At 45.8% G+C, this 12886-nt stretch overlaps 1 protein-coding gene across 5 annotated transcripts in view; it reads right to left on the bottom strand.

Moving 5' to 3' along the window:
- Window positions 1–1323: 1323 nt before the first annotated feature.
- Window positions 1324–12886, bottom strand: part of Prickle1 (prickle planar cell polarity protein 1) — a 97327-nt gene continuing 85764 nt past the window's right edge. For all 5 annotated transcript variants that reach the window (XM_013111363.3, XM_013111364.3, XM_021225480.2 and 2 more), the window contains exons 3-8: window positions 11486–11599; window positions 10708–10845; window positions 10022–10225; window positions 6868–7054; window positions 5011–5874; window positions 1324–3514 (exon numbers count right to left, since the gene is read on the bottom strand). In XM_013111363.3, the coding sequence (XP_012966817.1) occupies window positions 2658–3514; window positions 5011–5874; window positions 6868–7054; window positions 10022–10225; window positions 10708–10845; window positions 11486–11599 (2364 nt within the window). In that variant the 3' untranslated portion in view covers window positions 1324–2657. The remainder of the gene's footprint in view (window positions 3515–5010; window positions 5875–6867; window positions 7055–10021; window positions 10226–10707; window positions 10846–11485; window positions 11600–12886) is intronic.

Genomic DNA, 12886 nt, shown 5'->3' with positions numbered 1-12886 from the left:
CATGAAACTGAGACGCTTCTGTATGGCAAAGGATACCATCATTCCGAAAGGCGTTATGTGTAAGCTATGGAATAGGAAAAGATTTTTTACTAATTACACATCTGATAGAGGGCTAATATCTCAAATATATAAGGAACTTAAAAAACTGGGCATCACAAAAACAACCCAATTAACAACGAGGCACAGAATTAAGGAGTTCTCAGAAGAGGCTACGAAACTCTTAAAGAAATGTTCCCCATCTATAGTCATCAGGGAAGTGCAACTCAGGACTACTACTTAGCACTGGCCTGAGTAAGGTTACTCAGTGTGGTGTCATTTCTAAAAGAATGCTACTGCAGTGTAGGAGCCCGCATTCTTCAACACCAAGAAAGCTGTCAATGTGTATTCTCATACAGTGTGTAAACCATAAGGATTCCTGGAGGACAAGTGGTAGAATCTATCAGCCTCATATGTAGGCTTGACCTCAGTAATTTTGCTATTCAGTGTATACGAACACGTGCCACTGTAGGATGTGTTTGGGGAAATTCAAGAATATCACCAAATAGAACATTAAACAGTTATAGAAGAAGTAAGGTAAAACTATTGTGTGCAGTCCCAGAGCCTTATGTGTAGTGAGCACACTGTGTCACTGAGCTACATCTCCAGCCTCAACTAGAATTCTTTTTATGTATTCATTTTATGTGCACTGATGTTTTGCCATGGGTGTCAGGTCCCCTGGAACTGGAATTACAGACAGTTATGAACTGCCATGTGGGTGCTGGGAATTGAACCTGGGTCCTCTGGAAGAGCAGTCAGTTCGCTTAACCACTGAGCTGCCGTCTCTCCAGCTCTCAACTAGAAATCTTAAGAGATAACTTGTGTCTGGAACATGTAAAGTGTTCATGGAAACTGGATTAATAACTGTTTATTTCTGGAGACAAGGAATGGGAAGAAGCTTCCCTGATTGTGTTTGATCCTGTCTGAAGGAATTCTGCCATGCATAATCTTCATTTTCATACTGATCTGTTCTTGAAGTGTCCACGACCCAGGAAATGCTGATGCAGCTGCAGAGCCAAAGCTATCCCTGTTACAGCTTTTTGGAAGGGACTCTTCCTAGCCTTGCCCTGTTTGGGTATGGATGCTGGTGGTGGGGGATGCTGGCTATAGTTACCTACTGGACTCATGTCTGGTCTTTACAAGGCCAGATGGCTTTTCTTTGCTCTTGATAAGTAACAGAATGTCTGTTCCTCAAGTCTGGGGTTCAACAAAGATCTGTTAGTGGTAGGAGGACTATGGATGCCTGGGCACTGGTGCAAAGTGTAAGAGTCACACTCAGAACAGTAGTTGTCATTTATTAAGTCTTTATTAAACACCTCCCTGAAAGGCCCAGGGTGACACCGGGACCTTCAGTTAGGACTGAGATGTGAATGCAAGAACTGCACAGACCAAACTACCTGCTCATGAGTTCAAATCCAGCGTGATTTTCCGTTTAGCCAGAGCCTCGTGAACTGGGACTCTGGCTCATTATTCTTACTGTAACTGGAAACTTGGTTTTCAAGATTGCTTTTTAAAGGCCAACAACCAGTTGGAAGGGAAGGAAGGGCAGAAGAAATAACCTCTCTTTACATAGTCTACACAAACTGTTCCAGAAAGCTCTTTGTATGGACGATATCACCTGCTGAGAGACCTCCCCCTGCCCAGGGAAGAACACTCAAACAGTCTCCTTGGTTTCACCACATACTCCAGAAGTATGTGTGGGGTTTGTCTTTACATTTATACAGTTTACAAAGCTTGACCCATAAATAACACTTGTAAGATTAACAGGGCCCCAGCAACAAGTATGTACATAGCCCCACCATGCATACAGAGCCTTTTTTAATATTGAAGGGAAAAAAAACAACTTTCCATCACTAAGCAATATAAATTGACCGTCTAAACTTATAAACCCTGACTAAAATACAAGCCATCATCTCACCCATAAATGCTGTTTCTGGTTCCCTAACGAATCTAGCACGGCAGTGTAACAAACATCTTGCAATTCAGGGATATAAAAATATCAGCTTTAAAATCTCAACTGTACAGTATATACATTAATATTTGCACCGTTAAATTAGGAATACACTTAGGTCTATGAAATACTACATATAAATAGCAAGGCCTTTCAATCTGTAGCTGGAAGTAATACAATATGTTTACCTGGCTAATAAGGGCTGAAGGGGAACAAGTTTGCCTCACACAATGGGACACACGGTGTTAGCTAGGTCATCATGGTGACATGCATGCCTCACAACACGACACCACTCAGGACCTGAGCCAACTTGACTAAGTTAATGACAAGCACTATTGCTCACAATGGTGGCTCTCCCGTCTTCTAAAATGCACACTGTCCAATCACCCGGTGGCAGTTTCTGGAGTGTTCTCTTGTGGACTGGAGACCAAAGCAGCTGTAATTTACCTTCCCCGGGCACAAGACAGTGTGTTAAACTGGCACCACTCAGGAAGGGCAACTGGAGGAAACCACCCCTTTCGTGTGTTAATCTGACTGTAAACAGTAGAGCTCTCATTTACATAGGTCAAGAAAGCACTTTACACTATTGTAGCAACTTTCCTATGATGAATAAAAGGTCAAAGTCCCGGGTTAAATGGCTAAACTTTTAAACAATCTCGGGTCTACTTGGTTAAGAAATAATACAGTTTTTGCCCTTGTGTCCCTTTTTCTTCTTGGATTTAGTTGTCCTCTGACTAAACTGTGCGGTGGGCAGTGCCGAAGTTGGACTAGAAAGGTCATCTGTATAGTAGGTGAATCTCTGCGGCCGAGGCTGAGGGATTGGTTGTCCAAGAAAATACCCTTCTTCTTCGGAGTCGGAGGAGGACGTGGAGGACGAACACCAGGAGTCATCGTCATCCCCGTAGAGCCCCAGGAACCTGTTCATTCCTGGGTTCTGTAGGGCGTAATCAGATGTGGCATGGGCATACTGGCCGTAGAGGTCGGCATTCTGCATGTATGCTTGGAGCTCCCGGGCACCTTTATTCTGTATGAATTTCTCATAGTTATCAGGGGTGTACAGCCGAAATCTGTCCTTGGGAGAGTACTTCCTTTCTGTGACCAGGTTCAGGGCATTGTCGGACCGAGACTTCCGGCTTCTCCGGTGGCGATGGTGATGAGGCCTGGATCCCCTCTCTTCGAAGTGATACACTCTTCTCCGAGTCCTTTCGCTCAGTGGGGGCTGCCGGATCTCCATGTCGTAGCTCCCGTTGTCAATGACGTCATCTGAAAATTTGACCTGCTGTGGTCTGGACTGAGACTTGGATCTTCTGAGTACCGGCAGGTGTACTGGCTTTTCCTCGGGCATGATTTTTTCTGGACATAACTCGGAATTCAGACTTTTTAAGGACTCCGCACTCCTATGCAGCATGGAGGAATTCAGAGTTCCCATGTTGCTCATTTTCTCACAGTCCTCTGCCTCCATCTCCTCAAAGTTTTGCAGAGAGTATAGCGATGGTCTTGGCTTGCTTTCTCCGTCCACTGATGCCCCTGCAATAGAACCCAAAACACGGTGTGATTCTGGCAAGCCCTAACATCCTCACAAACATTAAATGTGGTGCAGATAAGCATCTCCAAGAAAATTTCATCTGATTAAAACACTTGGGAAAGCCAATGTGTATCGTCTACCAACTGAGGCGCATGAACTTTGTTAATGCTGCCAGGGAACTGAAAGACGGTTCTAGTACATGGCGCGAGCAGCACACAGTAACCCCTAGTCACAGGCAGAGGCTCTCAGAGCCACTTGTTCTCATCTGAATGTCCGTCAGCCCCTTCGGAGTGGACAGTCATCATCTGAGACTGGCCAGCAGCCTGCCGTATGTAGTCACAGCAGAGCACAGCTGTACTGAGGTTGTCTGTGGCTGCTTCTCCCAGTGGCCACAACTGTACTACCTAGCCAAAAAGGGACAACCAAGCTGTTGAAAGCAAAGGTTTGCCAGCCTGTGCCCTTTGTCGGTCATTCTACTTCAGTCTTTTAAAATACATCACTTTCAGATTGCTCTTGTTTCTAAACCAAGACCAGTGATCTCTGTTTTACTCACGTTTCTAGGGACCTAGGCCAGGGGGAGACAGGTATGGACCCCTGAGAGGCTCCTGTAAGAGACTGTAACTGCCTACTTTTAAAGATAGCTTGTTTTTCAGCACCATTATTCCTAAAAGCTGTCGGCCTCTGGCATTTTGACTCTTTTAGCTTTCAGCACCAGGGGTTAAATCAAGGGTTTTGCACATGCCGAGTGCCCTGTCGTTCTGAGCTTTACCTCCAGCCCCTGCCTTTCATGCTTCAACTGTTACCCAGTTGTACCCGGTTTGGGTGACAAGCTAACGTAGTACAGGGTCTGGCACAGTCTCACCCACCATGCTGCCTCAGTTTCCCTTTACAATTGGACTCATGGCTGACAGTCAGGAGCCAGGAGGGAGCAGTGGCTCACCCTTACAAACCACTCTGGCAGCAGATGGTACTGACCCGTACCTGGCTTTATGACAGCAGTATAAAGTACTGGCTAGTACTAGTCTGTGAACTAGGGGCAGACATGCAGCGTTCCTGTGTTCTAAGCAAACATTCATATGAAATTCATATAACACGCTGGTGTAAACACTTAAGATTTTTCTTTTGAGCAATCTTTGCCACAGGGCAATCCAGGAATTTTCTTTTAACAGTTATAAATGTATAACATGCTCAGGCTAATTTTAGTATCTTACAATTCATATGGTATAATCTAAATACAGAATTTCTAACCTATAATACAGACACAGACACCCCTATCCAAGTCAGTTTTCTCCTTTCACAACAAGCTATGTTCAGAATGTTATGCATGCATACTCACCTCAGACATGCCTGCTTTACTGTCCTGTGGCATTTAAATGAAACATCTCGGATAGTCCCGAGTTTTAAATAATACACCCCCTACTGGTGCTCAATGGTAACTTGTTAGCCAACCTTTTAGTGCCTGCTTTTTCAAACACCCCACAATCTCTGGAAGACGTACCTGTGATATTGGACAATGCCAAAGAATCCATAGAATCCCGGACACTTTGTTCTGGTTTCAAGTCAGACAAGCACTCCAGGGAGTCTTCATACCACTGGGTTTGATCATGGTTATACCCTGCCGCACCATGGTCCAGATCCAACTCCTGCAGCCTTCGACTGCTGGCAGGGCCCGGATGGCTACCGTAGGCAGAGTCACCCAGCCCGTCTTGGGACTGCGCCCAATACATATCAGACTGATACTTCTTACTGACGAGGCCTTGGTGATTTGGCTTTACCTCGGGCTTGTTTTTAACCACGTTGTCGGGTATCCAGTGCTCACTGGCTCTAATATCCACCTCACTGGGCTGCTGCTGGAAGAGGCTTTTATCTCCGAACTTGAGGAGGAGCTGTGTCATATAATCTTCATGCTCAGCCCATTCTTCTGGATCTTCGGAGGCTTCCTGGTCTACCCTGCCTTTCCAGAACTCCTCATTGGCAAAACCTGCTCCCTGCCTGGACAGACTCAAGTCATCCAGTTTCCGAGATAGGGTGTCATCAGCATTGCCATTAAGACCGGGAAACTTGTAGTTCAGAGCAGGAGACAGGAGCAGAGATTGTCTGCACTGGTCTGCAGAGCGACTGCTTCTGCCCATGCGCACACTTCTCCTCGAGTCCCTGGATCGGGCCGACTGGAATGCAGAGTCGGAAGAATCCGAGGCGTGCATGTCTTCGCCGAGGCTGCAGGTCTTGGAGCAGTAAATCTGACCTTGCTTTGGAAGGAAGGGGCATCCCAGCAGGGAGGCCTTACACTGAGCACAGGAAAAGCAGGCCTCTGTGGCATGCCAGTGCTGCCCGTCATAGGTCATTTGGGCGTGGTCCACACCTGTTTTAAAAGAGGTAGGGAAACACTTGGGTGCTAGGGAAAGGTGTGCACAGGAAGGGGCTTGTGGGTGACAGGAACATTGTGGGCTTTGTTTTAAGACAACATCCATTGTGTAATCAAGGCCAGCCGTGAGCCAGGGTACTCTGAATCCCGCCCCTCCTGCCTTAGTACTGAGACTACAAGTGTGCACCACACATCTGGTTCGGCGTTGTCTTGGTCTTGTCAGGTGTGGGTTCATATAGTGTTAACCTTCCCTATTTTTAGATAGTGTAGTTTTCAACGGCTCTGTTCAAAGGATTATTTAAATGTAACCCCAAAATTGATAGCCTTAAGACGGCCCCTGACAGACCTGCAGATGGATGAAGATTTAAACTGACCAACACACATCCCTCACTGAGGACATACAAAGGGACCCGTGGGTTTCACCTCCCTTCTATGATCCCTGCACTGGATGTGTTTAGTGCCACGACTTTTGCATTGCTGTGCTTTTTTCTTTCTTTTTTTGCTGACGACCATGGTTGGGGCAGAAGGCTGAACCACTGTCTAGTGCAGATACAAGTAAGCTTCTAATTATGAGCCAAGTGCTGCTGGCTGCCCGCTCACTGCTGCCAGCGTGTGTCCAATGAGAGGCTTTACCCAAAACACAAATGAAACTGATGGGGAAAATGGTGTGACCGGGCTTTCCTAGTATACACAAGGCCCCGGGGTTTACTCCCCCAGCCCCACTGGAAAAAGGAAAATCCCCATGGGCTCATGGGAACTTTAATGAGCATTCCCCAGACTGTCAGCTCAGTGTTCGCTGCTTCTGTGTTCGCTGCTGTGAACAATCAGAATGCAGCATTCACCTGACAGTCACTCAAGTGCCGTGTGCGCCAACACATGTAAATTACACTTAATTTTTACAAACGTTCACAAAGAGGCAAGACCCGATAATCGTGGGTGGCTGTGGCTGTGTGACGAGGCAGACAGGAGGTGGGTGGGAGCGACACTTACCAATATGCTCCCCGCAGGTTTCACAGTACTCGGCGTAGAGAGACTCAAAGCAGCCACAGCAGAAGGGGCGGCCATCCTTCATGATGTACCTCTGTCCGCCCAGGACTGTCTCACATTCCAGGCAGCAGAAGTGTTTCATGTGCCAGTGGCGACCCTCGGCTTCTGTGCACTCGTCGGCAAAAATTATCTTTAAAAAGAAACACAGAACCACAGGATGGAAGATCAACATGCAAAAGTAAATAGAAAAATAGCGTATCTCAGTGACCAGTCTGCAGGTGCCACCTTAGGGGCTCGTCTTGTGGTGACATTCTTGCTGGAGGTGTCCTTTGTGGTGGCCCTCTAGGTGAGGGGGGGAGAGAGAGAGAGAGAGAGAGAGAGAGAGAGAGAGAGAGAGAGAGAGAGAGAGAGAGAGAGAGAGAGAGGAGAATGTGTGTGTGTGACTATAAAATCCTAGCGGTGGAACAAGGCACATGTCATCTCTGCCCAGCTACACGGCCCTGGGGGAGCAAGTACAGCTGCCTGGACAAGACCCAGGAGTAAGAGAGGAGAACTCAGCGGAGGCAGATAGTGAGGTGGGACAGGGAGCTGAGCTGCTGACAGGGTACCCGGAGGCCGCCAAGCCCAGCATGCCATAGCTCTGGCTCCTGGAACTTAGCAATAAGAGAGCATCTGCGTTTGCAGGAGAAAGCTGAGGGAATGTGAAGGGCCAGGGCGAGTGCTTGGAAGTCAGGACGGTGCCAACAGAAGCAAAGCCTGTTCCTGGTCAAGGGGGACGTCCAGGCCCAAACTGTCCTTGCTGGCTTGCTTCCAAAGCTCTGAACGTTTACAAAGAGAAGTGGAAAAAGAAACAATAGTTTCAAGTTGAAGGGGATCTTCTGATTTAGAAAGTTAACTTGTTCTTGTATGTTCTTTAACTGCTCTAATTTTCTACATCTAACTTCTCCACTAAGTTAAATCCTCATCAGATCATTAATGAGTTCAAAAAGCAATATGCCTTTTCTACCTGCCTGGTGTGTGCTGTTGGAAGAGTGTATCCCTTTGTTTATTTGGTTTTTCAGGACAAGTTTCTCTGTGTAGCTAGCCCTGCCTGTCCTGGAACTCGCTCTGTAGACCAGGCTGGCCTCCAACTCAGAGTCCACCTGCCTCTGCCTCCTGAGTGTTGTGATCAAAGGCGTGAGCCACCATGCCCAGTGAGGATATGGCTTTAACAGCATGCATGGTCTGACTGAGTATATTGTGTTTATACTCTTGGTGTTCATCATACATGTAAGAAAGAAAGAGTCAACTCTATCATGAAATATGTAATATTTTATAATATGTGCTACAGATAGATAGGTTTTCATTGTCTACAAGAATATAAACTGGCAGTATTGAAAAGGGGAAGCTAGGGAATTGAAGAGATAGCTCAGGGGTTAAGAGCACTGGCTGCTCTTCCAAAGGACCCGGGTTCAATTCCCAGCACCCACATGACAGCTCACAACAGTCTGTAACTATAATTCCAGGGACCTGACATTTTCACATAGACATGCATGCAGACACAACACCAATTCACATAAAAATAAATTTTTAAGGAAAAAGAGGAAGCTAAATAAAAGAGAATTCACTTGTCACACTTTTGTCCCAAGGACTGTTTTGGTAGAATAATCTGGCAAAGCACACACTAGTAGTTAAGTAACTTTTGGCCTATGTACGTTTTAACTGAAACAAGTGTCTGTGACGTGAACACAGCCACAGTGAGACTGCAATTATATGATCAGTTGTATAGGAAATGCTTTTGTCTGACACAGGGGTCACCTGCATATATATTTCATTAAGGAAATATATGTGTGGATATATAAACTGAAAACTTTCTGTCCCAGACTGAGGAAGACAAGACACAAGGAGGATTCCTGATTACAGGGAATCACATGTCCTTTTCCTGTGTGGTTGCCTAAAGACCTAAAATAAACTCACTGATGGTTCAAAAAAAAAAAAAAAAGGCCATCTAAGTAAAGCCCATAAGTATAGGCAGGCTCTTGCATGAATGGTAATTCTTGCTCTTACTAGACACAGCAGTTATGGAAGACGCTAGCACCAGGTAGCTAGGAGAAAGGTGTACCGGCTATCTATAGTATATTTTCAACTTTTAAAAGTTTGGTGGTCATCATGGTATGTATCTATTATCCCAACACGTGGAAGGTAAAGGCAGGAGAATAAGGAATTCAAAGTTCACTTCAGCTACATAGTAAACTTGAAGCCCACCTAGCCCTATGAGGCCATTAAAAAAAAATACCAAAATCCTTATAAAATAATAAAAATGTAGCTGGGCGTTGGTGGCACACGCCTTTAATCCCAGCACTCGGGAGGCAGAGGCAGGCGGATCTCTTTGAGTTCAAGACCAGCCTGGACTGCCAAGCAAGTTCCAGGACAGCCTCCAAAGCCACAGAGAAACCCTGTCTCGAAAAACAAAACAAAACAAAAATAATAATAAATAAATAAATAAATAATAAAAATGTAAGAGAAAGAAATTCTTTTTAAAAATTTTAATGGGAAGCCACTGCTGATTGCAGCAGGTGCACCTTTTTTAAAAAACCTTATTTTTATTTTATTTATTTATTTATTGCGTATACAATCTACTGCATGCCATCAGAGGGCATCAGATCTCATTCAAGGTGGTTGTGGGCCACCTTGTGGTTGCTGGGAATTGAACTCAAGGCCTTTGGAAGAACAGTCAGTGCTCTTAACCGCTGAGCCATCTCTCCAGCCTGAGAAAGAAATTCTTTTTACGCTGTCATCCATCCTATGCTATGCCCTCAACTGACTTTGGTCTGTCTTTCTAATCTTTGCTAATTGTATACAACATGTCTACTACATTGAGTTCTTTCTTTTCTATATTGGAAAACAAAACAAAAAAGGCCACATTCTACATATTCTACAGTGTTTTCCCATCCTACATTTCCTTAAAGACGCCATCCATCCATGGACAAGCTAAAGCACCTGCTTGCCCTCCATTTATTAGCTGCATAGAATTCCACTGTGAATGGGCAGCTATATCTTAAAAAATATCCATGCAGAACAAAACAGGAGACACATATTTGGCTTAGTTGTGAACAGTGGAATATTGGCTGTTGGCTTATTTTTTCCATCATTAAGGGGTGAACTTTTTTTTTTTTACCTCATCACAGGCTGAGCATCGAGGTTTGAGCAGTTCTGCATGGTGCCTGCCACAGTGAATTTTTCCATCCTGATAGAAATAGATGAGGTCGACCAGTAGCTCATTACATGTGAAGCAGACAAAGCAGGATGGATGCCAGCATACTCCAGGGCCTGCGCGGGAGGCAAACACTGCAACCTCCCCTCCATTCATCTGGAGTCCACACTAGAGACAAAGATTTGAAATTAACATGGTCCTTCGTTTAAATGACTGGATTTCCAGCTTTCCTTGATTTTAAGTAAACTACCAGTTTTTTTAAGGATAGCTCTAATTTCTGTCTACTCCTGCTGTGATTAAACAGCTATCCTATCTTAGATCACACCTTACACAGCCACGCTTCCTAGCTCTTTCCAGTGTGACTGAGCTGGTTCCCACTGTACATTTGTTTCCTACTGAGAACCGTTAGTAAGGGATCAGAATGTCTTCATTCTCTGTTAAATACAAGGTCCCCTCCCCCCACAAGGCACAGTGTCATTCAAACACACAGCGGTGCTGATGGTAAGAATTGTTACAAAATTTTTGTTTTTTGGTTTTTTTTCCCCCTTCAGGAGTTTTTATAGGGTGTGCATTCCAGCCATCAGCTACCCTTAGGGTCACCCCATCCACACCACTCCCACCCACCCTCTGCTCCCTCTAGACAGGGCTACCTGCTCGCACACTGCATGCATCACTGCTCTGGACAGGAGTTTAATAGTTCCTCTCCCGAGAGCCTCTTTCTTCCTTTGTGCGCTGAACACCTGCAGCTCCTTTTTCTCCTCTTCACTCAAAGACTGGCAGTACCGCACCTGCACAGGAAAGAGAACGGAGGGACGTCAGGACCATTTCATTCCCAGTGTTCCCAGAAGTAACACAGCAAACCTAGCTGCCCTGCTCAAACCCTCAGCTGGGCCTGGTGACTCATGCTTTTAACCCCAGTACCCATGGGACCAAGACCTGTCGATCTCCAGGAGTTTGAAGTCAGCCTGGACTACATATCATGATCCAGACCCTGTCTCAAACACCACAGTAAAATGGTTCTCAGCCTCTAGAAGAAGGGACACTGATTGCAGCCCTCATCAGCACGAGAAAGACCTTCCACAGAAGGTGGAAACTGGGTGATTGCCACTTTCAAAACTCCACATCCTGCAGGCACTCCAGTCTTCAATCCCGAACTACCCTGAAGTGCTCGCCCTGCACATGGAAGGAAAAGCTCCCCATAATTGGTGGTGGCTGAAAACACGACCAAAAACAACTTGTGTGAAGTGTCCCCGCTCTGGTGCTATTTTCTCTATTCTCTTAAAAAACGGGGAGGGGGGGTATTCTTAAGGTAATGTTTTAAGAAAGGCCAAAGAGGCCTAGCCAGTGAAGAGCTGGGGTTCTGAAAGGCCCCTGGATGCTTGCTGTTTATTTTCTTTTTACTAATTGGCTTTCCTCCTGTTACTTTACCTCATTATCATGCGGTGGCAACTGGTACAAAAGCTGTTTAATCCGGTGTTTCTCTCCAGGGCTGTTAACATACGGGACCTTTTCCTCTGGCAAGCAGGCAAAGTAGAGCTGAATCTGTGGGAGCAGCAGGCGATGGATGCCATCAATACACAAAAGGAGGGTCTGAGCAGCCAGCCCATCTTCACCTTTCCCTCCTTACAGGGTCTGGCCCCCTGCAGCTAATGAGGGGACCAGCTGAGCCAACTCAGCAGCGGTGTAAACTTGCATCTGCCAGCATCAACTAGCATCCAGCTGCTAAATTGCTCCTCAGGAATGCAATTTGTAGTGACAATTAAGGGCATCATAAATTATGCGCTATCAAATGAACACATTTACGGTTCCTGTTCCCCAGTCTTGCAAAGGTCAGCTGAGGGATCAAGGGAGAGTCCTGGGTGAATTCTGTAAATGACCACAAAGGCTCATGTGACAAATATCCAAGAGCCAGCCTCTAACAAACAGACTCGGTTTTCTCTCTGAATTCTGTGGCTCTCTATCCACTTTACAGGCTTTCCATGGGTGGTATCTGTGCTATCCGGCTTCAGTTCCCCCAAGAAAGCAGGAGAAGAGCCATGCGGAGCTGGTGTTAGCTCTGCTGAGATGGAATCAAAGGGCTTTAAGTAGAAGATATCCCGGACCTTGGGACTTGTCGGTTAGCATGAGTTCTACAAACACCATCTCAGATGTAAGGGATTCTCCCCAAAAGACAGTCTATCCAAATCCCCTTCCCTAACTGCTGTGCCAGCATACTTTTGCTTCCTGTGTGACTCCAGCAGCTTTTCTGTTACCTTACTGTCACTAGCACTAGGTCATGAGTATATGGGGACACCCTATCTCAAAGAGGTTGTCTCCCACCTTCCAAGAAAGGGTACTCAACAACCAGACACCAGACTGGGATCTTCTATTGTGAAGGGTAACTTTGCCTGTGTAAGATCTACCAACAGTTCTTTGATGACGTGATATATTGGGAAATAAAAAAAGGCGTACAGGGGGATGGAGAGATGGCTCAGTGATAAGAGCACTGGTTGCTCTCCCAGAGGACCTGGGTTCAATTCCCAGCACCCACATGGCAGTTCTCAACTGTCTGAAACTCCACATGGGATCTCATACCTTCACACTAATGCACATAAAACAGAGTTAAATAATTTTAAAAAGTAGGCATACACTGTTCCCACCATCCCTAAAACAGCAAAACAAAGACAGTGGTACACTGAAGCTTCATCAAAGGCCGAATTTTTTGGCAACACTGCATCAGGCCTCCGTGGGGACACGGGAGAGGCAGAGCTGGCTAGGATGCGGTTCTTCCATTCTTACTGAAGTTTTGAAACACTAAGGGCTGGGCTTAGCGCCACATCCCTTTCATTT

This window comes from Mesocricetus auratus, unplaced genomic scaffold (assembly GCF_017639785.1).
Source record: "Mesocricetus auratus isolate SY011 unplaced genomic scaffold, BCM_Maur_2.0 Super-Scaffold_100010, whole genome shotgun sequence".
Lineage (NCBI taxonomy): Eukaryota > Metazoa > Chordata > Mammalia > Rodentia > Cricetidae > Mesocricetus > Mesocricetus auratus.
This window is presented reverse-complemented; position numbering and strand designations above follow the sequence as displayed.